Source organism: Daldinia vernicosa, assembly GCF_022497035.1.
Source record: "Daldinia vernicosa strain CBS 139.73 unplaced genomic scaffold F5Y00scaffold_32, whole genome shotgun sequence".
NCBI classification, from domain to species: Eukaryota; Fungi; Ascomycota; class Sordariomycetes; order Xylariales; family Hypoxylaceae; genus Daldinia; species Daldinia vernicosa.
In genome coordinates, this window is record NW_025953948.1 from 371,340 (window position 1) to 397,684 (window position 26,345).

The window sequence follows — 26,345 nt, forward strand, 5'->3', positions numbered from 1 at the left end:
ACGCGTCTCCAACTTCTAATACGCAAACTCAACCCTTTCTCGCCTTGGACCAGGCTGATGATCTAAGGTAATAACACCAACGGTATGGCTCCCACATCTCACGGAAGAGTTGGTCCAAACGGCCGCGAGAGTCTTGCGAATGGCTCCGTGAACAATAATGGCCCACCACCGTCGACTCTGGCCGCGCAGCTGGTGGAAAATATCTCTGCTTCGACGCGCTCTTCTCGACCGGATGAGACAGCAGAATTAAAGAAGTTCTTTGGCATCATAGAAGAAGTTAAGAATCAGCCTGAACTATTAAAAACCGCGAAAGAGCGAATGGAACATAATCACATGTTGATCTATGTCTATACCCGAGTTGTTTTAGAAGGCCTTAGATGGGATGACCCCTTTGCCGACAGAGTTCAGCTACGCGCAGATGCATTAAAGGCTGTGAATTTTTTGAAGATCACCATCAGAGAAACACCAGAAGTCCTGACTGCAAAATCCGACCCAGCTTCGTTCCTCTTCAGGGGAGGTGAACCATTGTGGTTGTGGATCTTCCCGAAAGTCTTGAAAATGCTTGGGAACGGCCATTCTGCTGATCTAAGAGGCGAAATTGAGCTATTCTTCCATGAAGTCCTCTTGACTGCCTCTCATACTGGGGTTTTGTGGCCTGTCTTACCACAGCTCCTTACATATATTAAGCTATGCTTCAACGGTAGGCGTGTAGTTGCTTTCGTTCCGTAGATATGGTCTCAGCTGATAACTTATACAGCTATAATGGAACACTTCAAGGGGCTCAAAGTCAATTCGATGAACCGAGATATCCCTATTCACTTACAACTACCCCCAGAACCATTTCTGATGTCTATTGCGAGTGGAGACTTAAAGTTACTCCAACAACAATGTACATACGTTATACCTTTGGCATCGCAAGCTCTACAACATGCTACATGCCTTCTCTCTATCATATCCACACCTCTAACGCAACACTACGCTGAATTCGACATCATGTCTGCTTTCCAGGAGTATATTCCTTGGCTGTTTGACGCTTATCTTAATCTCCATGGCACGCAGGTTCGATGGCAATACATATTTCCTAGTGTCCTCCCTCTACTCTTAAAAAATGCCTTGGAATTCTTTGAGGCCGTCGAAAAGTCCGATGGCTTTGATACTTGTATTCAGCAGAAAGCATCTACGCTACTGGTTCTTCTCTGCATGGAAATGTCAAGTCATTTTTTGGGACATCTTATAGCTGACCAGCAGGGAAGTTCTGACTACCAATTGCTTTGCAGGTCACTTGGCAAGGTGGCTAAGACTTGCCTACAATCTGAACCAATATCACGACTCGTTACCTCGCAGCTGATACCTGCCCTCGAGAAGCCGATAATGGGGAATGAGGTTGCTGTCTCCGGTACTGATCTATGGGTGAGTATAAACCTAATAATAGACAAGTACGTGCTAATTTTACTATAGAGGTGTTTAGAACTGCTCCGGAAAGTGGCTACTACTCCTATATCTACTTCGCTGGGTGTCGTGGCACAGACCGACCAATTTTCCGACGAGGCACTCCGCCAGCAGGTTAATGAATTGAACATAGAAGTCGCAGATGCTACGGAATCTGAGCGGCAGTCAAAGCGAAGAAAAGTCTCGGCTGATTCGCTGTCGTTATCCAAAGTGACCGCTCGCCTATGGCATCTGCTTGGGGTTGAGCCCCTGACGAGTCTCGCAGACTTAAAGCCTATCCTAGAGTACGTTTATTTAGTTACCTGTACCGCCGGTTATATTTTACTTACGTATAATAATAGGACAAAATTCCAAGAACTATCGGAACCCGAACTATGCCGAATTATCGACTTGCTCGGCTACGTCTGTTGTGCCGCAGATGATACGCTTTTGATACATGAGAAGAAAGGCGATAAGTTCCTGCGACTCGACTGTCGTCATTGTCAGGCTTCACAATCGTCACCCGAAAATTCGTTTTATCTTGACCTCACTACAAAGCAAGCAGTTCAAGGCATTTTTGCTTCGTTGGTTCAGCTTCCAAGTTTCCTCGAATCTCAGAAACCACGTGTAACTGCGATGACTGCCGTGAGACGCATCGCAAAGCACTGTACAGATTTGAACTTTCTGGACATAGAAATTTCTACAACTGCACAATGGTGCTTGAAGTCGCTCCAGAGCTCTGTTAGAGAGCTTCGTATTGCTGCCGGGTGAGTAAGCGTTAAGCATTTATTCGATTTTATCTAACAGGTTTAGACGAACGATTACCGTGTTTTTATCTACATCGACTCATCCAAACATCACATCAAAAGTTAAACAAAGGAACTGCGCAAATGTCCTCAACATACTTCGGTCTCTTTCGGACCAAGACATGCCTCAGCTTACAGAAACCTGTATTTTAGCTTGGTCTCAAGTCGGATGGTAAGCGCAGAATTTCAACACCATTTCTAAACAATTACTAAATGTTCATATTAGCGTTATAGACGATGATCAACTAAACCTTGTGCTCGTGAAGCTAGTTGATTATCTTGGGCACGAGAGCATGATCATATCTGCAGCCGCATTTGCCGAGGTACGAGTTTTTGGTTGTGATCTTTGTTGCGCCAGACATCTTACTTTAAGCAGATAGTAAAGCTCGCTCGCTCTCGGGGTATGGCCATTCGGCAATTCTTTGAACCGTTTTGGAGATATCTTGCCTTCTCCGCAACCAAGGATCTCACGACCCGCCCGAAACTGACGAAGCTATTAGCAGAGCTATTAGATATGAGTGTGGTGGAGCTTCTACTGTACATACAAAAATACGCTCTTCCCTGGCTTGTGCTTACCAAGAAGCGGGATGTCATTCAAAAGATCGCCGAAGCTCGAAACGAAAAAGAAGTCTGGCAGCCGTGTCTGGACGAGGCCAACCTAGGTCCAATATTGGCTCTTTTACTGACCCAGGAGGCCCCTGATATTGAGCAATCTTGTATGGGGCTGTTGGGACATATATCGCCCCATCTCAACAAATCGGGTGGTCTTCTGGAGTTACTTCGAATAGAACCTATCGGGACTACCTTAGAACTACTCAAGGCCGCAGGCGATTCTGACGAAGATCGAAAACCTCACGTGAGAACCCTATGCTCATATAGTTGGTTATAAACCACGCTAATTAGACTTTAGATCCGCGGCGTCTTGAATAAAGTGGCAAGCATGATGTTAGCGGGGGGTGGAGAGTTGAAACAGAAAAAAGTACACGCATCAGGCCCTTTTCTGCAGAGGTATGCACTGGCACTCATGGCTGGGCTAACTCAAGTCATCAACGATGCGTCAATCCGAACGCCAATACAGGAGCGGAAGCGATATATAAAAGCGATGGAGGAGATGATTCGGACTGGTAAACAGTATATCCGTATTGCTCGTCCGCAGGTAATGTCGATGTCTTAGCTTGCACTTGATACGTGCTGACCACGGAATAGATCTCCGCTTGTCTTCAGGCGGTAATGCTGTATGACGAACTTCGCTCCGCTGCGTTTTCATGCTGGGCTGCGATGCTTATTCACTTGGAAGAAGAGGACGTTGAAGCTCTGATTGAAACTACATTCTTCCTCATAAGTCATTACTGGTCCTCATTCGACGAAGCAACCCAGAAACTGACCCGAAATTTAATCGAATCTTTATTAGAGAAAGATAGTGCGGTATTAGAAGCGATGATTAGCAAACTGCCATCGTTTAGCCACATCAACAATCTATTAGATATCGAAGCTCAACTGAGCAAGCTCCGTCAACCTGTCGACAGCAGGACGGCTTTCTCCTTGCTCGCAGAGAGAATTCGCCATGAGAATGATGGGGTCGTCTTGCTAGCACTGAGGGAGCTCGTATCCTATCTGCAGAGGCAGCAAGACTATTTGCAGGCATCCGCCGTTAGCGAGCAACCTGACTCTGTTGTGCCTATTCTTGCTCGCTCGCTTCTCGATTGCTCGTCACGATATAACGGCGTCCACGGTGAAATTAGCGATCTCTGCACCCAGTGCATAGGGTTGATAGGCTGTTTAGACCCAAACCGCGTGGAGACAGTTCGTGCGGAGAGGCAGATCGTTGTTAAAAGTAACTTTGAGCATGCCGGCGAGACAACAGATTTTGTTATATACGTACTAGAAGAGGTTCTAGTTAAATCATTCCTCTCCGCGACTGATACCAATCTTCAGGGGTTCCTCTCATATGCTATGCAAGAGCTTCTCGACAGGTCTGACATCAGAGCTGCCGTGGAGATGCAAGGCTCTCGAGAGGCGGCACCTATTTACCGCAAATGGTTGGCGATGTCTGAAAATGCCCGGGAGGTCTTGATCCCTTTCATGACTTCGAGATACGTTGTTCAGCCAATGGCCCCGCAGAAGACAGAATACCCCATCTTTCGCCCCGGTAAAACAAGGTATGCCAACTGGATGCGGAATCTCACCCTTGATCTTATGCGTAAACCGCAAGCTCCATTTGCTCAGCTCATATTCGAACCCCTATGCCGGGTGATTCGAATTAAAGACCTGTCGACAGCAGAATTTCTGTTCCCTTATGTAGTTCTTCACATTGTTGTCGGCGAAGATACGACGGACGAAGAGCGTTCAAATGTTCTTAATGAACTTCTCAACGTACTTCAACATGAAGTTCCGAATAATGCTACTTATGAAGAGAGGGAGAATCAAAAACTGTACTGCGAGGTGAGTTTTATGTGTGCATTATTCATAACTCTAAGACTAACTATAATAGGCTGTGTTTCGTTTTATTGACTACGGTATGCGATGGTTGCAGTTGAAGAGGAGTTCAAGTAGTCTTAATCCGCGCGACCTCGCTGCAATGGATAAAGTGCAGAAGATACTTGAATCTATTCCTGCTGAATTGATATCGAAGCGGGCAGGAGATTGCAAGGCTTACTCTCGAGCCTTGTTTCATCTGGAACAGCATATTCGTCAGGTGGACGAGGACAAGAGAGGCACCGACGAGAGAGAGCGATACCTTCAAAGGCTGCAAGACATATATACGCAAATAGATGAACCGGATGGCTTAGAGGGAATATCAGCACATCTGCACGTACTTGATATTAACCAACAGGTGCGAAGTCATCGGAAGGCTGGGAGATGGGCAGCGGCACAGACTTGGTATGAAATCAAGCTGGCTGAAGACCCTGATAACGTGGACGTTCAGATCGATCTCTTAACTTGCCTTAAGGAGTCAGGACAGCATGGTGAGCTGCTTTCCTTGGATGTTCGTTTACGCTGATAACTAATCAAGATCATAGATGTCCTTCTGAATTACGTAGAAGGTATCGAAAAGCACACCGCAGTAACGACGATCAATCGGATAGTGCCGTACGCCGTAGAAGCGTCCTGGGCAACGGGAAGATGGCAGACTATGGAAAAGTTCATTAGGAAGTATCAAGGAGATCTCACGGAAAATTTCAACGTATCGATCGCTCAAGCCCTTCTTTGCCTAAAAAGGGGATCAACCAAGGACTTCGTCGATCAGATGAGAATACTCAGAGACAGAGTTAACGCATCCATGAATTACTCGGTCACATCATCACTACAGGCGTGTCACGAGCCCATGCTGAAGTGCCATGTTTTAACCGATCTAGAGCTCATTGCTGGCATTAACAACGATGGCAACCAACACCCCCAGGAGGTGCTCAAAACTCTGAGCCGACGTCTTGAGGTTCTCGGATCTTATGTAAGCGATAAACAATACGTGCTCAGTATTCGGCGGGCAGCCATGAAATTACTAGGGTAGGTTTTCGTGAACTACATAACAAGTTGGCTTGACTATGAAAGCTAATTTTAATAGGTCGCGATTTAGTGATCTGGATATCTCAGCTCTCTGGCTGTCAAGTGCTCGGCTTGCAAGAAAGGCCGGTTCCATGCACCAGTCCTTCAACGCGGTACTCCATGCTTCGCAGCTGGGTGATAATTCCGCGACCATCGAAAATGCCCGGCTCTTATGGAAAGAAGGTCACAATAGAAAGGCAATACAGACGCTTCAGGGAGCCATTGATAGCCAGGCATTTACCAGCCATAGTTTCACTGAACATGAATCCTCCGAGAAAAATGTTGAGTCGCAACAGAGCATGTTGACTGCGCGTGCTCAATTGCTTCTTGCAAAGTGGCTCGATAGCGCAGGCCAGACTCATGCATCCGCACTGCGGGAACATTATCGGAACGTCCCTAAAATCTACGGTACATGGGAAAAGGGTCACTATTACCTCGGCCGACATTATAAAAAAGTCCTTGAATCTGAAAAGGTTCTAAAACCAGATGATCAAAGTGACGAATATCTGACAGGGGAGACAGCGAAGCTCGTAATCGAGAACTACATCAGATCGTTAAACTATGGGGTCAAGTACCTCTACCAAACTCTTCCTCGGGTACTAACGTTATGGCTTGAGATGGGTGCCCAGGTCGATAAAGCGCCGGAAGGCAAGATCTCGCTTTCCAAAGAGCTTCACTATCGTCGTAAAACACAGCTCGAGTCGCTCCATAAGTATCTTTTCAAATCAATTCAGCGGCTGCCTGCGTACATCTTTTATACGACTTTACCTCAACTGGTAGCTCGTATCGCTCATCCTAATACCGAAGTATTCATGATACTCGAGGAGATTATACTGAGAGTTGTTGAAGCTCATCCAAGACAAGCGCTATGGAGTCTGTTTGCTGTTATGACATCTCGGCAAGCGACTTCGGAACGGAGGACGCGCGGTCAGCAGATGCTACAAAAGCTCAGAGGTAAAAATAAGAAGGTAGAGAACGGTACCTACGATCTGAAAGCTCTGCTACGAATGGGCGAAAAGTTGGCAGAGCAGCTACTCATGGCTTGCAATAATGGGGATTTCCAGAGCAATAGGACGACAGTAGCCAGCATCACCCGGGATTTGAACTTCAATCATAAATGCACTCCGTGTCCCCTCGTCGTCCCGATCGAGGCCTGTCTCACGGCTACGCTACCTACCCTCACGGATAATGTCAAAAAACATAAAGCATTTTCGCGAGACGTCATTGCCATCCAGTCATTCCTCGACGAGGTTTTGGTGCTGGGTTCTTTAGCAAAACCTCGAAAACTTACGGCTCGCGGGTCAAACGGGGTAAACTATGGTCTGCTCATCAAGCCGAAGGACGATCTCCGAACTGACCAGCGGCTGATGGAATTCAATGGGATGATCAATCGATCGCTGAAGCGAGATGCGGAATCTAGTAGGAGACAACTGTACATTAAAACGTACGCCGTTACGCCACTCAATGAGGAGTGCGGTATCATCGAGTGGGTTGACGGGCTTAAAACACTTCGGGATATTCTCCTCGCCATTTACCGATCGCGTGGCATTGTGCCCAATTATCAACACCTAGCGCAGATGATGAAAGATGCCGCCTCGGGAGACAAGAATACCAAAATCTTTTCAGAAACCATCATAGGAATGTTCCCACCTGTACTTCCTAATTGGTTCATTGCGCAATTCCCGAACCCCTCAGCCTGGTTCGCAGCTCGACTCAGGTATACAAGGTCGTGCGCTGTCATGTCGATGGTTGGTACCATTCTAGGACTCGGTGATCGACATGGAGAGAACGTGCTCCTAGAAGAAGGCAACGGCGGCGTATTTCATGTCGACTTCAACTGTCTTTTCGATAAAGGACTTACCTTTGCGCAGCCCGAACGGGTACCGTTCCGCTTAACGCACAATATGGTGGCGGCGATGGGAATTTACGGATACGAGGGACCGTTTAGACAGTGCTCAGAGCTGACACTGAGCATTCTCCGACAGCAAGAGGAAACGTTGATGACTATTTTAGAAGCTTTTATCTACGACCCGACGTTAGATCTGCAGCGGGATAAGCGTAGAAAAAACGAGGTTGTCAGGCTTAACCCGCAGAGCGTGGTAGACAGTATTAAGAGGAAAGTTAGGGGTTTATTACCCGACGAGAGCATACCGCTTGGGGTTGAGGGGCAGGTGGAAGAACTGATCAAGCAGGCTGTCAACCCGAAGAACCTATCGGCCATGTATATTGGTTGGTGTCCGTTCTTGTAGAAGAACAGTACTATTTCATTTTTATGGCTGCTCGTTTCCTCACTATGGGATTTGGGATTCGAGAAGCGAGAAGCGAGAAGCTCATTGTTACCGTGGGGTTTGGACATGATATTTTTAATAGTCATTCTCTACACGCAGGTTCTGTATATTTAGGCTGTGTTTCTTGCGTGTTTACATTGGAAGAAAAGGATGTACGATGTAATAAAATATGAGAAAATGAAATGAAATGAAATGAAATAGGTTATTTGATTTTACGAATGCCAATAAATTGGGAAATGATAGAATTTTTAAGTAGATTATCGTTTCCCCTTAAACGAAGAGATGTGCAAATTAAATATAAATATAGGAGGTATCTACCGTGACTCAACCACGGTTTGGTAGGTGCGGTACAGTTTAGTGTGAGTATTGTACCTCCTAGTGCACGTAGGGTATGTATCTGCCTATGTAAAGAATTAGGCACCTAAAGACACCTATAACACCTATAATTAATGCCCTAATCAATCGCCTTGCCGCCTAAATTGTGTTACATAGAGCCAACTGTAAGGGCACAGCCCACTGCTAAGCAAACAGTTCGGGGTGTCTGGAGCTGCCTCCGTGTTCGACGCGCTGCCAACGCGTTTCAAACCCCTCGAACTCGTCTCCAATTCTTTCGATTTCAACCACCTTCCTTATTATCTCCCTTTGACAAAACCTGAGGCCATTTTGTCTCTCCATTTCTTCTCTTTATTTCGGATGTCCTGCATTTGACACACTTTGAACCCTGAATTAATTCATCTGTCAAATTGCAGTTTCTTCCACAAATATCTTCAAAAAATTACATATTCCAAGACCTGCATTAATTAATTCCTTCCCGAGGGTCGCCACTACTACCACCACTACACCGAATCGCCCCCTTCTCATATTATACAATTCTTCACCTACTTTTGATGCCATACTGACTTGCGACATCCTAAGAGACTATACATTTAGTATTTCTCAAATCAATACAGCACAATCATGTCTTACCGCATTGGTACGCCTTGAGCTTTACTTATTCGTTTATCCCTATCGTTGTGAATAATCACCCCTTACATTCTACCCCATCATCATCAATCATTGTCTTCGCATTACATTATTACGCCAATTGTCTTCCCCCTTAGTATAGCTAACCTATTCTATAGAGATTGCCAAGACTGGCCGTGCTGGCTGTCAGGATACGCTGTGCAAGAAGAACATCGACAAAATCCAAAAGGGTGAGCTGCGTTTCGGTGTCTGGGTTGATTTGCCCGGATCCGAAAATGGATCCTACAGATGGCGACACTGGTATGACAGTCTCTTGCTTTTATAAATCACCAACTAATCCTTTTAAAGGGGTTGTGTCTCTGGTAAGACCGTAGCCAATCTTCAGGAGAAGATCTCCGATGGTGATGGTGGTTACGAGTGGGACATGATCGACGGCTACGACGAGTTGGAGTAAGTCTTACCAATATATAGTATGTCGTTCTTCCGTTTTGCTAACATCTCGTCCCTAGTGAGCATCCTGAGATCCAAGAAAAGATTCGGCGTGTCGTGACTCAGGGTCATATTGATCCCGAGGACTTCAAAGGAGTAAGCTTACAATTTGCATAGTCCATCAAGTCGTAACTAATAACTTGGTAGGATCCAGAATTCAACAAGCCTGGCCATCCGGCTATTCGTGGTCGTGCTCCCTCCAAGAAAAAGGCGAATGATGATGATGAGGTCAGTCTATCCATTGCGTTCCGTTTCTACTCCTACTCACATCTATTAAGGACGAGGACGAGGATGCCCCCAAAAAGGCTGCCCCCAAAAAATCTGCAAAGCGTGGCCGCAAGAAGGCGGATGAGGAAGACGAAGAGGATGATGCCCCGCCCGCCAAGAAGAAGGCTACCAAAGCTAGCCGCAAGTCTAAGAAGGTAGCCGACGAGGACGAGGAAGAGGAAGAGCCAGAAGAAGCTGCGCCTGTGAAGGCTCCTGCCAAGGCCCCTGCTAAAAAAGCTCGAGGCAAGAAAGCTGCTGCTCCAGCTCCAGCCCCAGCCCCAGCCCCTGAATCTGACAACGACGAGCAAGATGAGGAACCAGAGCCCGCCCCGAAGGCTAAGCCCAAGCCCAAGGCGAAGGGCGGTCGTAAGGCTAAGGCTGTTGAACCTGAGGAGGATGAAGAAGATGAAGAGGAACCTGCCCCGAAACCTGCCCCGAAGGTAGCACCCAAGAAGGCAGCACCCAAAGCAAAGGGTGGCCGCAAGACCAAGGCCGCTGAAGTCGACGAGGAAGAAGTTGCTCCTAAGCGTGGACGAGGTCGAGGTCGTCCCAAGAAGACGTAAGTTTACAACTTGAGTTAACTCGGGTTTGACAATCTAAGCTAACAAGATGATCAGAGATGACAATGAGTAAAAGCTCCAAGTTCCTTCGGGCCGGAGATATAGTTGACCGCAATTCCAAAACGCCATTTCTCTCCTAGTCCATTGCAATGTTATTAAGGGCTGTTCAAGCAGATAATCCATGCGTTTCCTTTCACATTTAGCCAGTTCCTTAAGCAGGACAGTCAAGACGGAGGTCTTGATAATGATGCATGTAATACCAGCAGAAGGAAGGCATACATGGCAGTTATGCTTCGGGAGATACCAATTGATGCTTGAGATTGTTGCTATTACATTGGCGTATTGATTTTTGAGCTAGGTACACCTAGCATAGCAGGTACATATAATTGACTTAATGAGATGAATCAAATTTCCTTGATATCATTATCGAGATAGCTAACGGGTATAGTATCTGTATAGATGAATAGCTTCGTTGTGTGCATACGAGTTACGTAATAGTACCTAGGTACCTAAGGCACCTATGTAAGCATTGGATCATATGTGGATTCGATTCGACATGGATTCTGCATATGCACACGGATTCGTCCCCAACGTTGAACAACGGTGGACCTTCTTTAAATCATCGACTCTAAATGCCAGATATTATTAATTCTCACGATCCCGGTTCCAAATAGCATCTTTGTCGCGTAGATTAGCCTCTACGCATCCGACCAAGATGCATCTACCGGCGCAGACGCTATCAATCGCTTTGCTGTTAGCTCTACCTGCTGCCGTGCGCGCCGTCTTTAAAGACGAAGTTGGCCACATCGACTTCCACCACGAGCTCCTCGGTGTTCCCCAACGCGAAACCACATTCTTACACCGTCCGAGGCCTCAGGAAAAGGCTAGCCTGCTATACACTCTTAGCGACTTAGGCGTTCTAGGTGCTGTAAATCCTGGCAACGGCGCCGTCGTGTGGAGACAGTTATTAAATAAGAATGTTACGGATGGTGGTGGTGGCCACCTACGAGCTGGAGAGGATGAGACGTGGTTAGCGAGTGCTTTGGGCAGCTCCGTGCATGCGTGGGATGCTATTAGCGGCCGTAATGTTTGGACACTTGATTTCGATGGGGCTGTCAAGGACTTAGAAGTTATGGAGATGACCGAGACAGACCACAAGGACGTCCTAGCGTTATATCACGAAGACGGTTCCACGGTTGCACGGAGAATACACGGTATTGAGGGACGCGTGGTCTGGGAATTCAGGGAGCTTACTAAGGACATTCCTCTACAAGTCAGCACCAACGTCGAGAAGGTGTTTGTTGTCACTCTACACGGATCGCTGTTATCCTACAACCTCAAGGTTATCGTGCTGGATACCCTCACCGGGAGGAAGCTAGACGAGATCGTCCTCGGAACTAAGGGCGAAGTACAAAAGCCGGAGGATGTCCAGTTCGTCGGTGCTAACTCCGCGGCCCCCGTCGTTGCTTGGACAGATAACACTTTAACGAAGCTCAAGGTCAACGTCCTCGGCTCTAAGAACAGACAGGAGTTCCCCCTCGTGGCTGATACCGTTAGTGTGGAGGTCCATGCTCCGCACACTGTCCGCTCTTCGCCTCATTTCCTCGTACACACTCGAACCAAGAAGGGAAGTAGGGCGGACATATTCCACGTCGACCTCAAGAGCAATGCCATCAGCAAAGCATACGACTTACCGTTGCTCGAGGGTGGAAGTGCATTCTCTACTAGCTCGTCTGCTGCCAATGTCTACTTCACTCGAGTTACTGCTGATGAGGTCATTATTACTTCATCGGTCTCTCATGGCATTTTGGGTCGCTGGTCCTTGAACACAGAAGCGGAAAAATTACATGCTGTGCACGGCGTCTCCGAGGTCATCAAGAAGTCAGAGGATAACTACGCCGTCAGGTCAGCTGTCGTCACTGATGCCGATGACTGGACGCTAATTGTCAATGGCGATGTGTCTTGGACTCGACCTGAAGGATTAAGTGGTGTAGTTGCTGCTACGTGGGCGGAAATTCCCGAGTCAGAAGATCTAGCGAAGACTTTAGAGGCCGAGGCACATACCGATCCCTGGTCCGCTTTCGTCCATCGCGTGACTCGTCATATCGATGAGCTTCAATACTTGCCCGCGTATTTACAAACTATTCCCGAGCGTATTTCAGCTAGTCTTTTTGGCTCAGAGACAGCCAGGTCCAGCGAAACCCTCTCACGAGATAGCTTTGGATTCAATAAGCTCGTCGTTCTGGCGACGAAGCGCGGTAAGCTGTACGGTCTTGATACCGGCAACCACGGAAGGATTGTCTGGTCTAAGCCAGCAAGCGAGACTCCTGGAAAGAAGCCATGGGATGTGAAGGCTATCCATGCTGACGATGTAAACGGATTTGTTACCGTCCGTGGAGCTGATGGTGAATTTATTATCGTTAAATCCGATACTGGCAAGACTGTTGAATCGATGCCGACCGGTTTGTTTCCGGCAGTTGAAAGTGCTGTTGTGGTGGACAGCGACGCCGGGCCCTGGTTGTTACCCATTGGCGAAGGCGGGAAGATTGCCGAGATCAATAGCACATGGGCTCCCAAGCAAACTGTTGTCACACGGACGAGTGATGGCGGAATTAGGGGGGTGAAATTTGTGACTCAGGGCGAACAAGCTATCGAAGTTTCAACTTGGATCTTCAACCCTCCCGCAGGACAGAGGATCGTCGAGGTTGCAAGCCGCTCTACACACGACCCGATTGCATCTATAGGCCGAGTACTTGGAGACCGGACCGTCAAGTATAAATACTTGAACCCTAATACACTGGTGGTCGCCGCGATCAACGAGCAAGCGGCCTCTCTCTCAGTCTACCTCCTAGATACAGTTTCCGGACAAGTATTAACTTCATCTACCTACGAAGGTGTCGACCCGACTAAGGACATCACCTGCGCAATAGCCGAGAACTGGTTTGTATGCTCTTTCTTCGGTCAATACAAACTGCGAGAGTCTCAATCCCAAAGACTAAAGGGGTACCAAATTGTCGTATCCGACCTATACGAATCAGATAATGCAAACGATCGCGGTCCGCTCGACGACTTGGTTAACTACTCAGCCTTAGATCCGATCGATTTGCCCACTGGCCCATATCTCCCTTCCGTTGTGTCCAAAACATTTATCCTCTCGGCCCCTATTAAATCACTCGCTGTGACAAGGACGCGCCAGGGCATCACATCTCGCCAGCTACTGGCATACTTACCGGAATCCCACTCTATTGTCGGCATTCCACGCATGGCCCTGGAGCCTCGCCGCCCCGTAGGTCGGGATCCGACTCCTGCGGAGCTAGAAGAGGGGCTGAGCAAGTACTTCCCTGCCATCGAGTTAGACCCGCGTATGTTTATCACGCACCAACGCGACGTGCTAGGTGTTAAGGAGATAATTACGGCGCCGGCGGTGCTCGAGAGCACAAGCTTGGTTCTAGCGTATGGTATCGACGTGTTTGGCACGAGGGTCACGCCTAGCCTGGCGTTCGATGTCTTGGGTAAGGGGTTCAATAAGTTGGCGCTCGTAGGCACGGTTGCGGCACTTGTTCTAGGTGTAGGTGCTTTGAGACCTATGGTAAGCTTTGCACTCCATATATATGTCATTTTCGAGGGGGCGAAATATAAATGCTAACAACCCAACGCAGGTCCGAAAGAAGCAGATCGACGCTCGGTGGAAATCTTAAATGAATTGGATTAGGGGATACGAGGGAATATTACAAGTTTTAATATAAGAGAACGGGATGGTAAGCACGAAGTGATGAAAACGTGACGTGCGGATAGGGGGGGAATACGATATGCATTGTACATTAGTATTGTAAAGGGGAACGAACCGGTGGTGTCATGATACCATGAATAGGTAGGTGATCAGATGCTACGCGGAAGGAAGTGTCTAGGTAATACGAATAAACAAAATAAATAAATATATCTCGTATATCTACTATCTGAATTGCTTCTCGTCTCTCTTTTTTTTATTTTCTTTTTTAAGTATTGAAGGCTGGGTAGATTGGTATCTACATACCTATAATCCTGACATTCCAGAACAAAGGTTATATATCGCAACAGCAGAGGCCTCTATAAATTAGGCGCTTAAGAATGTAGCAAGAGTACCTAGCAAGCGATGAGGTTATTTTCAGCGCTCTTCGTCTTTTCTAAAATCGTCTATAAGCCTACTTCCTCACCCCACCCCCCTCCGTCTCTCTTATGATTGCACTACCAGGTACATAGCCTACCATACTAGTCGTAGTTGAGATATATCATCGAACAACCGATATACTCCGGCATATCAAGAACCATTAGGTCTAGGAGGTAGGTAGGCACTAATAGAATATAAAATTGGCATTGTGTATACGAAAAGTACCTATTCAAATATATATCAGTAAAATTCATTTTTGAAACCCGTTCTCTGGGGTTCATAGAATATTCATTAATCGTCCACCTATCTATCTTCCTGGGTTGACAGAGGACTTTTAGAGAGAGAGACAGATTATCTTAATCTGAGATGATGCCTACCTAGGTATCTAGTTGCATACGCAACGCAACGTTAGACGCGCAAGTACGGTTCATTAATTTGAAAATCTTTATTTCGGTTTATTTATTCTATTTGCCACGAAATCTACTTCTTTTCAGCTCGGCACAACAGGTTAGGTACCTAGGTAGGTATGACCAAAACATGGCTCCTGAATCACGAGAATAGTTCTTTAGGTACTTTCCTCCCAATTTTCGCTTCCTGCCGCAATAATCCTCGGCAAGGTAGGTACATAAATCACACAGCCGCCCATCCCTTACGGGGTGAGCCTCTTCGGTGTGCGGGGGTAATAGCTTGCCAGATGCACACTGGGTAAGTTCAAGTACCACGCGACCACACGGTCGAGACCGATACCTCCACCACCGTGAGGCGGCACGCCGGCCGACCTGAACACGTCGACGTAGTCCTTGATACCGGGACTCGTGGGGTCGATGCCCTTCTTGCGTAGACGAGCCTCGAGCAGCTCGGGGGTGTGGATACGCTGGCCGCCGGATAGAATCTCCTGGCCGCGCATAAAGAAATCGTACGCGTTGGTGACCTTGGGGTTCTCGGGATCCTCGATAGCGTAGAAAGGACGTGCGCCCTCGGGGAACTTGTCGAGCACGTAGAAGTCGGTGCCGAACTTCTTGCGTATTAGAGCACCTAGCGCCTTTTCTTGCGGGGTGCTCATATCCTCGTCATCCGAGACGTTGCGGAATTCCTCAGGCCCTTCCTCACGTAGTAGCTTCTGGCCCTCGGCGAAAGTGAGTCGTACTTCCTTACCATGTTCCGGCAGTAAAAATTCATCTGACGGGTAAATAGCTCGGACGAGCTCGATTTGCTCCTTACATCGCTCCTGGAGGCCTCGGAAAATGTAGAGCATGACACCTTCGATCATGTCGCGGACCTCGTGGTAGTGGTCTTCAATTTCCATTTCCAGATCGAGACCAGTGAACTGGAAATCGTTAGTTGACCTACTTCATACAATAATAACCAATTAAATTAAATCCTACCTCGGTCATATGTCGGGGAGTGTTACTGTTCTCTGCCCTGAACACCGGTCCAATACAGTAGACACGCTTTCGGCCACCAGCAATTTCGATTTGCTTGTAGAACTGAGGCGACTGCGCAAGGAAGGCCTGCTTCTCGAAGTACGGTAGCGAAAACACGTTTGCGCCACCTTCAGAAGCGGCACCAATTAGGCAAGGGGGCTCAAACTGGACGAAATCTTTGGAGTCGAGATATTCGCTAAATAGCTTTCGCACGGTCATTCGAACATCAGCAATAGCTTGCTGCACGGGTGCTCGCTTGTGCAGGGCAGGGTTGTTCAAGTGCGTAGACAAGCTCGCAGACGGCGCAGCAGCAGATTCGGTAATGCTCAGGTTCTCAACGCCCTCGGTGGGTGCCGGGGCAGGTGCTGAAGGGTCCTCATCCTCGAAACTAGAAATGGCCCTATTCGCGGCATTGAGACCCAAGGGAAGCACCTCGGGGCCAGAGGCGATCAGATAGACCTTTGTTAAGTGTAACTCGTAGTCGCTAACACGGCAGCTCTTGACGGGCTCCAGAGGCTTCTGGACGGTAGCCTCGACTAACACGAAACTCTCCAATCGTATGCCACCAACCCATTTAGCCATCTGCTTGCTAACCGGCTTGCCCTCGGCACTGGCAGATATGACACCTTGTATAGACCAGTTGCGCTCTTCTCGTAGCTCGACGAAAGCCATCTTTGCGCCTTGCATACGGGAGTTTTGAATCCATGCTCGTAGTTTAACAGATTTCCCAATATGTTCGTCTCCTAGGTGTTTGAGTCGCACCTTGTCTGCGGCAACTCTGGTGATGGGAGTAATATCGCCATAGTTGTCCTTGGCGAGATCCTCGTTGCCGCCAGAAGCAGCTTTTTGAGCAGCGGCAGCAGCTTCTCTCTCAGCAGCCTTACGCGCCTTTTCAGCTTCCTTCTTAGCCTTTGCTTCGGCCTTCTTTGCGCCCTTCTTAGACTGAGCGGGAGCTTCACCCTCGGCTGGAGGGGCAGAACCCTCAGCTTGGGCCGCCGGGTCAACGGGAGCTTCAGACATGTTCTAGTGGGATTTGTGGAAGCGGTATAAATTCAATTGAAGTGGGAATACTAGAACAGACCCGTAGAATTCCCTCGTATAAATACGTGGCCGGCGTGAGCAACAACAACAACGTACGATGGGGTGATAAATTACTGATATGTGCCAGTTTTGACTCTTCCGGCGAACTTCGAACGTGTGACGCGGGGCAATTTTCTATTCTTGGTGGGATGTCGGTATCGGCATGGCGGGGCTTAGATTAGATAATTCAAGCTAGGTACCAGTTACAAAGTATTGTACAATTACATAGGTACCTCAATACAGTACGGTAAGTCACTGTATGTGTATGCATCTCGCATATACGAATATTTAATTTAGGAGCTAAGACCTCAACGGTTAACTGAATTTTTCTTCTCATCGACAATTCTCATTCTCATTCTCATATTACAGCAACCATCATAATATTCGACATAACATCCCATCTACACTTCACACGTAAATCTATAATCCAAAATACACAAATAAACGTCAATTATGGCCGAGACTCAAGTTCAAAGGCAGCAGCAGCAGCAGCCCGCAGCCTCAAAAGCCAAGTCCAAGAAACGCCCTCGCAATGACGAAACTGCTTCGCGCAAACGAAGAAAGCAAGCTTACGAGGAAGATGAGGAATACCTCGACCTGGAAGCCGGCGTGAACAAGAAGATGTCCATGATCGACAATCTACTCCTGGCAGACCACTATTCCAAGAAAATCAGGAGATTTGGAACGGATTTAAAACCAGTCGAGCTCAGCCAATTAGACATATCACGTATGCTCGCTTGATTCATCCCATATCTCATCGAAAACAGAGACACTAATAAGCCAACCATAGCAAACTACATCACAGACACCACGTCTTTCCAAGAGACGAGGAATCTAGAGAATCTACCACAGTTCCTAGAGCAATTCGCAGACCCAAAGAAACTAGGGGAAGCACCCAAGGAGAACGGCGCACCACACACCATCATCGTCACCGGCGCCGGTCTGAGAGCCGCAGATCTCGTCAGGTACCTCCCCCTTTCTTTCCCTCATATCCCTATTCCCCTTATCTCAGTATTATAAGTACCTAACTCACAAAGCATAGGTCCGTCCGGAAATACCAATCGAAAAAAAACACAGTCGCAAAACTGGTACGTAGAGCACATCCAAGCCAATTAAGGGGCTATCTCGGCTAACTCCCCTCCTCAGTTCGCAAAGCACATCAAGATCGAAGAAAGCGTGCAATTCCTCCAGAAGCACCGCACGGGCGTCGCAGTGGGCACTCCCGTTCGATTATCCGATCTAGTCGATAACTGTGAGTCTCGCTCCCCGTCTTCTCCTAGATAAACCTTTTTCGCAAGTCTAACAGTCATATAGCCGCCTTGAACCTAAGCAAACTCGAACGTCTGGTCGTAGATGCCTCGCACATTGATCAGAAGAAACGCGGCGTCATGGATATGAAGGAGACTATGTTACCACTAGCCCGTTGGCTGGCCCGCCAAGAGTTCAAGGAGAGATATGCTGATCCTGAGAAGCCCCTGCAGCTGCTTTTCTACTAAGCAGGCGGGTATGGCGTCAGTTAGTTTGTTAACCTAGGTTGCCAAAGGTATTCAAACTTATTCTATATAATCACATGAGAGTGGAGGAAGGCAATCAACATATGATACCCCGCAGATCGATGAGTCTTTCGTCTTTCGTTAGTTAATAATTCAGGTACACCTAGATTAACTCACTGGACAGAGGCAATTAAAAACCGGATCAATGGGATCGTGATATTTAATTATAGACAATTATCAGCATGGCTAAGGTTACATGGGTGATCATCCGCACCCTAACAACATTCGTGCCCCTCGTCTAATAGCAAATTTCCATACCCACGACGTAAATAAAATCAACAATGGCGATATTTTCATCTAGCTCTAGTGGCTGCTCATGACCATCCAGTAATCGAGCATGATAGCAGAGGCAATCCACAAGACCAGCCCGAAAAATGACGGTCTCGACCGAGCCTCAGTTGCTTCGGATACGGGTATCACCCAAGGTCGGCTGGATGAGGTAGTTGTTACTTCCGCTGCTTGCGACGTCTCTAGGAATGGACTAGGAGTTAGTTGGTGCGAGGTGAAAGTGATAGCGGAATAAGACACGGTAATGAAGTCTGTAACGGTGGTAGTAACAGTTATGGTCGTTCCTATGCCGGCAACGCTTTCCTGCCTTAGTTGGAGATGTGGAAGGTCTTTGACTTCTCTTCCGGCAAGATAATCCTCTTCGCGGGACCGCAGGAGTTCGTCATCAACCCTACCCGGAGCAGCCATATAAATCTCAGCGCCAAAGCTCATACAAAGTGAGATGGAATGGCTAAGAGCCGGGCCGTAATTGTTCGAGTCGCATTGGGAATAGAGGCACTGGAATAGGGACTATATAAACAGAGTTAGCTACATGATAAGGAGCTGTTGCAAAGGAGGGACGACAAACCTTCTGGTAGTCTTTCTCGTTGCAGAGACACCTTGTATCCAGGCACTGCGTCACAAACATGCTGTCTACCATGCAACGGGAGGCGCAGCCTAAGGTTGTATTAGCTTAAGATACTAGGGTAATCTGATAGGGGCGCCAAAAGAAGACTTACTTGGCGGTCCAGCTGATGAGCTCAAAATCGTGCCATTGCTAACTGCGACAGCAAGATGCAATAGGCTTGCAAGGAAAACCCGCGCAAAAAGTAACTTTGCAAACATCATCGGGTCTTATTACTTGACTTGGTAATCGGAATAGAAAGGAGTCGAAGAGAGTGATTTATGTCGCGTTATGTGTGTCTTTTTCTTTCTACCGGTTTTCTGCTTTTCTAGATTCCATAAATCGTATTAAAGCGAATGACTGAAGACAGTAAGGATGATCACCAAGAAGATCGATCCGAAGAAACGAATGTTAATATTTGGCAATCCAAAAAAAAGAAAGACGTGTTGAGGAATCTGATTCTGTGTTGTAATGTGAAAAAGGGTGAAAAAGGGAGACGGGAGAGGTGCGCAACTTTGTCACCTGAGTAACAGGTCCTCTGTTCGATGACTGGGGCAAGTACGTCTTGCCTTTATCAAACTAACCTACGCATGTAGGAGTAGGAACTTCCGAGTACCCAAATAAGGAAGTTTAGCTCTAATGCGTAAAAAACTGGGAAAGTAAAGCAATAAATTCATACCGAATCGTGACTGCTTGAGTTGGCAAGCAAGTATCGTCTCTTGCCAAAATACATATACATACTCGAAGTACCCGGGTATTAACACCTGCAAATGAATCAAACTTCATACCTTTTCATTTATTTGCACAGTTTACTTTTCAGTAAGAGAACCTGTGGGTTTTCCGTATCAAGTAAAGAATTATTTCAAAAATGTCGCTCTCCTATTTTTGTAGCCGAGGACAACACCTTCCCCCTTTTCTTCGGCCATATCCAACATCCACCCACTCATTTTGACATCCATATGTATACTTATACGTTATATCTAAGCTCCCGAGGAATTTGATGATACAGAGAAATGATCTTAAACCGAATCATGTAGTAGCCTTGAACATGACATTATTTAATATCCTCACGGACTTGGTTTATAGCTCAATCTGAAAAGGATGGCTGACTTGGGTATATGGCTATTGGTTTACAAAACAACTAAACTGGTAGATTAAAACTTGGAACAAATTGGCCAAGCTTTAACATTAACATAATTAAGTAAATCTAATACGTATTTGATTTAACTACCTAGTTCCTAAGTTAATAGTGTAAATATTCCCCAAACAGTCTGAGTATATCGAACAAATAGCATCTGTGTAGCTTTTTGACATCTCTCCCCAGTAGACTTCTTTAGTTAATTTAGGCGAAAAATTCTGCATTGATAATCCTTGTATAAGGAACAGGCCGTCTGGCGAAATGGTATCGCGTCACTTTCCGGTATTTTGGAATATGGTGAAGATTGTGGGTTCGAGTCCCACGGTGGTCGCTTTTTTTGTCGAACTAATGCGTTGACACCTAACCAACCATGCACGAGCATACTACCAATCAGAACGCTAGCCTGAATAACTCTCTAAAAAGTCTTCATGTTTTGTATAGCGCCTTGTCTTTTTGGATATAATCAAGCTTTGGTCTATTGCGCCTGGTTCCATAGTCTTGTTGCGAAACCCTTCAGTCAACATAGACTACCTAAGTAAGCTACACTGAGGATTTCATCTTTACTATAATAGCTGGATCTTGTTAAGAACGCCGGAGTCCACTATGATAGCTGAAAGATTAGACTACCTGATACAATACGATACGTAAGTAAGAATAGAAACGTACATACTGACGTTATGAAATCCAAGCCTCTATAAGAGGTTTGTTTCACTTTGATATAAGCTACAAGACTACGAATAATAGTCGCTTAACTCATTGATTGAACAAGTACTTCGAGAACAAGCTGCCGGGACTGTCGGTAGCTTCGTACGTGGTGCTAGGGCTGGATTGCTATATAAGGCTCCTTGAGTATTAATATAGCTTTGATTGAATACCTATGCTAATTGATTGAGACGCCATGAGTTGAGATGGATCTGAGGCATGGAGGCTAGAAGTCAAACGATGCTGTTCATGGAGGAGTGAAGGCAACCTTGCTTAATGTGATATGTGTCTATGAAGGGGCATTCGATTGAGCATTAATGTATTTATGAGATATAGATATCTAAAGTATACTAAGGTACCTTATCTTTGTACTCGACGCTAGCTCCACACGGCTACATGTAGCTAGTTGCAGGCCCCGCTAAAATTTTCTGTCCGGACTGTATCGCGCTTGTGAATCTCTGCTAACTACGGAATATATCAAAGAGCTACCACCCACTACCCTCAACAACCCAGATCACCTGAGAGATTTGGTACATTCTTGCAACACTTTTGTTTACTGAACCCCATCCCTTAGACGGAATCCAAAGACAACATGCCCTCCAAGAAGCGCAAGTCAGAAGACGACCCCACGACCACGACCACCAGCATCGCTGCTCACAGCGACAACGACAACGCGGGCAAGAAGCGAAGACGCCTAAGCGACGCGGACCCCGTCGCAGACAAGAAGTCCAAGAAGAGTAAAAAGGAGAAGAAGAGCAAGAAGTCATCATCCAAGAAAGACAAGCACCACAAGCACACTCCCTCTGCCGAAGACGAAGATGCCGCCACCGCAGACAACGCAGCTCTCGAAGCCGCTGACTCGCCCGAGGACACCCCCATGGACGAAGCTCCTCTCCCCGCCGTAGAGCCTCAAGGCGACGACGAGGGCAAAGAGGAGACTAAGGAAAGTTCCAAGAAGAGCAGCAAGAAGGACAAGAAGGACAAGAAATCCAAGTCCAAGAGCAAAAGCAAAAGCAAGTCCGAGTCCGAGTCCAAAGCCAACGCTCCACAAGAACCCACCGACACCGACCCTGTAGACACCACCACCACCACCACCACCGCTGCCGCCAACGAAGAAGCAGAAGCATCAGAAGAAAAAACCACCCCCTCCGAACCCCCCCCATCCAAAAAAGTCCGCTTCATAGTCTTCGTCGGCAACCTCCCCTACACCGCGACCCCCTCTCAAATAACAGCCCACTTCTCCGCCGTCCACCCCACCTCGGTGCGCCTCTTACACGACCCCCGCACCCGCAAGTCCCGGGGCATCGCCTTCGTCGAGTTTGCGCGCTACGACCACATGAAGACGTGCCTCAAGACCATGCACCACACCACCTTCGTCTGCCCCTCTGGTGGTAAAGGAGGCGACGGTAGGACCGAGGAGCGCCGCATCAACGTCGAGCTGACCGCCGGCGGCGGCGGGAACACCTCCCATCGCAAGGAGAAGATACGCGCCAAGAACGAGAAGCTGAATGAGGAGCGCGCGCGGAGGGCCCAGGAGGAGGCTAAGGCTAAGGCTGAGAAGGAGAAGGTGAAGGGACAGAATGGGGGCGAGAAGACTGGTGCCGGCTTCGAGGATGCTATCCACCCTAGCCGACGTGGGAGGGTCCCTGGAGCCGGGTCATGATACCCTTATAGAGATAGCTTTTCCATTAACCTATGTATTTTGTATTTTACCTTAATCACGTGCTTCATAAAGCAACTTGGGCGTTCACGAAGTTATAGGAAACGAAAAACGACGTCAAGTTTGGTGGGGGAACATGCCGTGAAATTTAGATTCTTCTCGCAAATATGCTATCTACAGAATTGTGAAAAGGCGAGTTGAGTATGCTATATGTGGGGAACTGTGACTCTTGCTGCCGTCTAGTTGTTCTTAGGGGTGATTTCCATGTAGAAATATTTAAACCCAGTTTACCCTGTATGTCCAATCCCGACGGAAGCCAAGATGGCAAGGAGCAAACAGGATGGCAGCGTGCCAGAACTCTTTAAAAAATAACGGTACTCGCGGGCTCACGTATGCTTCCCATTCCTCCTCGACGGCTTTCCACTTTGCAACTTGATCCTTTCCCCCTAATTCTCTTCTGGTCGGATACGTGGCCCGCAACAAAACGGCCACCAAAAACGTCTGGGTATGTAGATTTCAAAATGAGGGGACGCGAAATATGGGTAGTCGGCCAACTCGAAGATGCCTGAATACGTCGGTTCCTCATGGAGGATGGTAGTCTTTCCTATATGTCCACCAAAAACGCCATCATCGTTTCGAAAAACCTTCTGGCTCGCTCGACCAAATCTCAAAATGTCATAAGCAATGATGTATGCTGCTACGTGCCGTTTATAGAATCGTGCACTTGCTCTTCTTTGCTCCACCTTTTGTAGGGGCGGGCCGAGGGTTTAGGACGGCACTGTAGATAAGATTAATATGTGGTCAAGCATTGGGAAGCTTATCGTGGATCTATCATACCGAATAGCCTCGTCAAATACGCTCTTCAAGTTTCGCTGAGTGAGGGCCGAACATTCAAGATACTTGTGGGCACGGATCTCTTTTGCGCAAACCAAGGCTTGGTCGTATGACACGGGCTCCATCCTCTTGGATCGAAGGCTTTCTAGGGTGGCGGGGTCCTCTCGAAGATCCAACTTGGTCCCAACTAGGATGATGGGAATGTTTGGCGCGTGGTGATCAATTTCGGGATACCACTGAGATGAGTTAGTTACTTAATCCAGAGCAATTGACTAGACCGATTAGGTGTTTTTTTCCCACTGCTCACGTACCTTAGCCTTTACGTTATCAAACGAAGGCGGGCTCACGATGGAGAAGCAGATTAAGAAAACATCGGTTTGAGGATAGGAGAGCGGTCGCAATCTATCGTAATCTTCCTGACCAGCAGTATCCCATAGTCCTAGGCTGATAGGCTTGCCATCAACCATCACGCTTGCCGAGTAGTTGTCGAAACTGCATGTGACATCAGTATACAATTTAAAATGGGACAAAGGCCAAGTTCTACTAACACCGTGGGTATATATTCACCGGGGAAGGCATTCGTTGTGTATGAAATGAGAAGACATGTCTGACATCGATGTTAGATTTGGAACACGGCTAGGACTCGGTCGACATTGGCTAAGGTTAGAATAGACGGACCTTTCCGACAGCACCGTCACCCGTAACGACGCACTGCAGGGTAATCTCGCATTAGTATGTTTGCTTTATGATGCGGTATTCACTTGGAGCGACGTCGCGGACGTACCTTCAACGATTGAACACCAGGGGCAGCCATGATTGGCGATTTCGATATGTTCAATTTGATTAACCAGCAAGGGGCCGGGGTTTAGAAGTCGATGGCTAAAGAAACCAGCGGTGTTAGTATTTGATGAAGATATATTTGATTATAGTACCGAAATTATTCTGGAAGGACCTGCCGGCGACGCAACTATGTAGAAGTAGAAAAGTGTAGAAGGGAGCTGCGTTGCATAAGGGTTAGAAATGTTTTGACACAAGGTCGGAAGGGTATGGTGCCGCAGATCGCAGGAGGTGGTAGGCAAGCTGGCAATATGGGCAGTACCGGTATGGGCAGTAGGTATGGGGCAACGGCACTACGTTCCCAGTGTTCCCAGTATCGTAGGACTGGACCGTACTGTACTTTGTTAAGCACGGTTCGCAGGCTGGAACGATAGCTGGTTAAGCAATCCTGATAGGGTAGGTAAGCTGGGATAGGGTGCCCCGATAGGGATACTGGAGCTTGAAATGTACTAGGTATGTGCTAGGGGGGGGGGGGGGGGGTGTGGGACCTTTTTCATAGACACACAACGGTGACCTTGATTTGAAGGCACTTGCTTGATGATCTAGGTCAGTGGTGGTGGTGATGGTGGTGGTGGTGGCGTGAACGTCCCGAGGATGGAATTGGATAAGATAGAATAGGTGTGGCGGCGACGGGATAGGAATGAATCTCCCTCTTACTCTTTGTAGCTCCTTCTCTTGGATAAATTCGAAAGCGCGTGCTACCTAAAGCTTTGGAAGGTGGGAAACAAATAAGGAATCAATGAGGACAGCTAGACGGTGTAAGACTGGCGGATGGTGGATGGCGGACGGCGGATGGGGGATGAAGGATAATGTGGTAATGTGGTAATGTCACAGTTAATGGATGGGGATGGGGCAGAATGAGACGATAATGGCGGCGGTTGGGGGTTTCTTGGTTCTTGGGGCGTCCAAAAGGAACAAAGGAAAGAAATATTGACTACGTACAATAATAAGAGGCTGGCAGGCTGGCTGTCCCTTTTTTGCTGAAGAGGTTACAATCAGCGGGGCGTACCGAATCGGATCAAAAAATAGAGTGGAAGAAGATTTATCATTCGATATTGGAAAAGATATTGGAGACCCAATGTGAGATGTGATCTGAGAGAAACGGCGTCGCAATCAATTTGAACCCCTATAACTCGGAAGTTATTAGCCCAGTCGGAAAAAGTTGTTGAAGGTGGAAGAGCCGTCAGGTATGTAAGTATGTAGCTTGGTAGCTAAATTTGCCTATCTAGGTACCTAGGTACGTATCTGTATCTACTATGGAGCCTGGGAGCCTGGATAAAGCATGCACTTCCAATACCTGGGTACACTAAGGCAAGGGGTATTGGAAAGCTCAAACGGTCTAAGCGTCTTCATTGGTTCAATATTGAACAATTGGATATGCTCTTTCCTGAAGTTTAAACCACTCAAACCATACGGCTGGGTCTAGGTACCTAATTCTTCAATCCGCTTTAAGCCGATGCACATGATATGTATAGTCATCATCAACCTTGAATCGGGTTGTCAACTACAAAAATAGAGTGGTTGGATTTAGGACTATGGAATAATATATGTAAGAAAAGTCGAGTAAGCAAGAAAAAAAAAAAAAAAAAAAAAAAAAAAAAAAAAAAAAAGCAAAAGACAAAAAAAAAAAAAAAAAAAATTAGGGGTACAAATTATTAAGTTATGGATAAATAAAATTAAATAATAAGTTTAAAGATACCAGCATTTAATTTAAATAAAAAAAACTTTATTAAT

General features: G+C 47.1%; 8 protein-coding genes and 1 non-coding gene across 9 annotated transcripts; 6 read left to right on the forward strand and 3 right to left on the reverse strand.

Annotated features, from left to right (window-relative positions):
• The first annotated feature begins 13 nt into the window (after positions 1-13).
• On the forward strand, positions 14-8,244 carry F5Y00DRAFT_114888 (uncharacterized protein). Its single transcript, XM_048003943.1, has 12 exons — positions 14-700; positions 758-1,410; positions 1,459-1,733; positions 1,791-2,195; positions 2,242-2,406; positions 2,461-2,557; positions 2,611-3,090; positions 3,145-3,390; positions 3,441-4,676; positions 4,726-5,200; positions 5,255-5,738; positions 5,797-8,244. The coding sequence occupies exons 1-12, from the start codon at positions 85-87 to the stop codon at positions 8,024-8,026; spliced, it is 7,362 nt and encodes a 2,453-aa protein (XP_047863636.1). The 5' UTR covers positions 14-84; the 3' UTR covers positions 8,027-8,244.
• Positions 8,245-8,701: 457 nt separating this feature from the next.
• F5Y00DRAFT_240914 (zf-PARP-domain-containing protein) lies at positions 8,702-10,762 on the forward strand. The gene is made up of 7 exons (XM_048008308.1): positions 8,702-9,038; positions 9,187-9,328; positions 9,377-9,478; positions 9,538-9,613; positions 9,665-9,745; positions 9,796-10,343; positions 10,402-10,762. The coding sequence occupies exons 1-7, from the start codon at positions 9,023-9,025 to the stop codon at positions 10,415-10,417; spliced, it is 981 nt and encodes a 326-aa protein (XP_047863637.1). The 5' UTR covers positions 8,702-9,022; the 3' UTR covers positions 10,418-10,762.
• A 147-nt stretch (positions 10,763-10,909) lies between these two features.
• Positions 10,910-14,299, forward strand: F5Y00DRAFT_240918 (DUF1620-domain-containing protein). Its single transcript, XM_048008309.1, has 2 exons — positions 10,910-13,933; positions 14,004-14,299. Exons 1-2 carry the CDS (start codon positions 11,060-11,062, stop codon positions 14,040-14,042), a joined length of 2,913 nt encoding a protein of 970 aa, XP_047863638.1. The 5' UTR covers positions 10,910-11,059; the 3' UTR covers positions 14,043-14,299.
• Positions 14,300-15,140: 841 nt separating this feature from the next.
• On the reverse strand, positions 15,141-16,935 carry F5Y00DRAFT_263392 (aspartyl-tRNA synthetase; the record flags this gene model as incomplete). Its single annotated transcript, XM_048011506.1, has 2 exons — positions 15,141-15,818; positions 15,877-16,935. The coding sequence occupies 2 exons, from the start codon at positions 16,933-16,935 to the stop codon at positions 15,141-15,143; spliced, it is 1,737 nt and encodes a 578-aa protein (XP_047863639.1).
• Positions 16,936-17,340: 405 nt separating this feature from the next.
• F5Y00DRAFT_114916 (U3-containing 90S pre-ribosomal complex subunit-domain containing protein) lies at positions 17,341-18,671 on the forward strand. Its single transcript, XM_048003944.1, has 5 exons — positions 17,341-17,722; positions 17,786-17,960; positions 18,038-18,083; positions 18,142-18,247; positions 18,310-18,671. The coding sequence occupies exons 1-5, from the start codon at positions 17,449-17,451 to the stop codon at positions 18,489-18,491; spliced, it is 783 nt and encodes a 260-aa protein (XP_047863640.1). The 5' UTR covers positions 17,341-17,448; the 3' UTR covers positions 18,492-18,671.
• Positions 18,672-18,851: 180 nt separating this feature from the next.
• F5Y00DRAFT_263394 (uncharacterized protein) lies at positions 18,852-19,661 on the reverse strand (the record flags this gene model as incomplete). The annotated part of the gene is made up of 3 exons (XM_048011507.1): positions 18,852-19,346; positions 19,405-19,493; positions 19,556-19,661. The coding sequence occupies 3 exons, from the start codon at positions 19,659-19,661 to the stop codon at positions 18,852-18,854; spliced, it is 690 nt and encodes a 229-aa protein (XP_047863641.1).
• Positions 19,662-20,825: 1,164 nt separating this feature from the next.
• Positions 20,826-20,909, forward strand: F5Y00DRAFT_t109. Its single transcript has one exon. It is a non-coding gene; the product is annotated as a tRNA-Arg (tRNA).
• A 729-nt stretch (positions 20,910-21,638) lies between these two features.
• On the forward strand, positions 21,639-23,061 carry F5Y00DRAFT_240923 (uncharacterized protein). The gene has a single exon (XM_048008310.1). The coding sequence runs from the start codon at positions 21,873-21,875 to the stop codon at positions 22,941-22,943; it is 1,071 nt and encodes a 356-aa protein (XP_047863642.1). The 5' UTR covers positions 21,639-21,872; the 3' UTR covers positions 22,944-23,061.
• Positions 23,062-23,528: 467 nt separating this feature from the next.
• Positions 23,529-24,793, reverse strand: F5Y00DRAFT_114954 (P-loop containing nucleoside triphosphate hydrolase protein). Its single transcript, XM_048003945.1, has 6 exons — positions 24,559-24,793; positions 24,453-24,485; positions 24,323-24,381; positions 24,086-24,266; positions 23,778-24,010; positions 23,529-23,718 (listed from the first exon to the last, which is right to left on the reverse strand). Exons 1-6 carry the CDS (start codon positions 24,586-24,588, stop codon positions 23,649-23,651), a joined length of 606 nt encoding a protein of 201 aa, XP_047863643.1. The 5' UTR covers positions 24,589-24,793; the 3' UTR covers positions 23,529-23,648.
• Positions 24,794-26,345: the final 1,552 nt, after the last annotated feature.

What these genes read in the sequence shown, in the direction of transcription:
- F5Y00DRAFT_114888 (XM_048003943.1), top strand. Translation starts at nt 85, where the DNA reads ATGGCTCCCACATCTCACGGAAGAGTTGGTCCAAACGGCCGCGAGAGT. An exon ending in ACGAAGATCGAAAACCTCAC is followed by an intron (nt 3,091 to 3,144) that starts GTGAGAACCCTA and finishes ATTAGACTTTAG; the next exon opens with ATCCGCGGCGTCTTGAATAA. An exon ending in TCCGTATTGCTCGTCCGCAG is followed by an intron (nt 3,391 to 3,440) that starts GTAATGTCGATG and finishes ACCACGGAATAG; the next exon opens with ATCTCCGCTTGTCTTCAGGC.
- F5Y00DRAFT_240914 (XM_048008308.1), top strand. An exon ending in TCCTACAGATGGCGACACTG is followed by an intron (nt 9,329 to 9,376) that starts GTATGACAGTCT and finishes ATCCTTTTAAAG; the next exon opens with GGGTTGTGTCTCTGGTAAGA. An exon ending in GACGGCTACGACGAGTTGGA is followed by an intron (nt 9,479 to 9,537) that starts GTAAGTCTTACC and finishes TCTCGTCCCTAG; the next exon opens with TGAGCATCCTGAGATCCAAG.
- F5Y00DRAFT_240918 (XM_048008309.1), top strand. Translation starts at nt 11,060, where the DNA reads ATGCATCTACCGGCGCAGACGCTATCAATCGCTTTGCTGTTAGCTCTA. An exon ending in TAGGTGCTTTGAGACCTATG is followed by an intron (nt 13,934 to 14,003) that starts GTAAGCTTTGCA and finishes AACCCAACGCAG; the next exon opens with GTCCGAAAGAAGCAGATCGA.
- F5Y00DRAFT_114916 (XM_048003944.1), top strand. Translation starts at nt 17,449, where the DNA reads ATGGCCGAGACTCAAGTTCAAAGGCAGCAGCAGCAGCAGCCCGCAGCC. An exon ending in AGAGCCGCAGATCTCGTCAG is followed by an intron (nt 17,961 to 18,037) that starts GTACCTCCCCCT and finishes CACAAAGCATAG; the next exon opens with GTCCGTCCGGAAATACCAAT. An exon ending in AAAACACAGTCGCAAAACTG is followed by an intron (nt 18,084 to 18,141) that starts GTACGTAGAGCA and finishes TCCCCTCCTCAG; the next exon opens with TTCGCAAAGCACATCAAGAT.
- F5Y00DRAFT_240923 (XM_048008310.1), top strand. Translation starts at nt 21,873, where the DNA reads ATGCCCTCCAAGAAGCGCAAGTCAGAAGACGACCCCACGACCACGACC.
- F5Y00DRAFT_114954 (XM_048003945.1), bottom strand. Translation starts at nt 24,588, where the DNA reads ATGGCTGCCCCTGGTGTTCAATCGTTGAAG. An exon ending in CTGGTGTTCAATCGTTGAAG is followed by an intron (nt 24,486 to 24,558) that starts GTACGTCCGCGA and finishes ATTACCCTGCAG; the next exon opens with TGCGTCGTTACGGGTGACGG. An exon ending in GTGACGGTGCTGTCGGAAAG is followed by an intron (nt 24,382 to 24,452) that starts GTCCGTCTATTC and finishes CATCGATGTCAG; the next exon opens with ACATGTCTTCTCATTTCATA.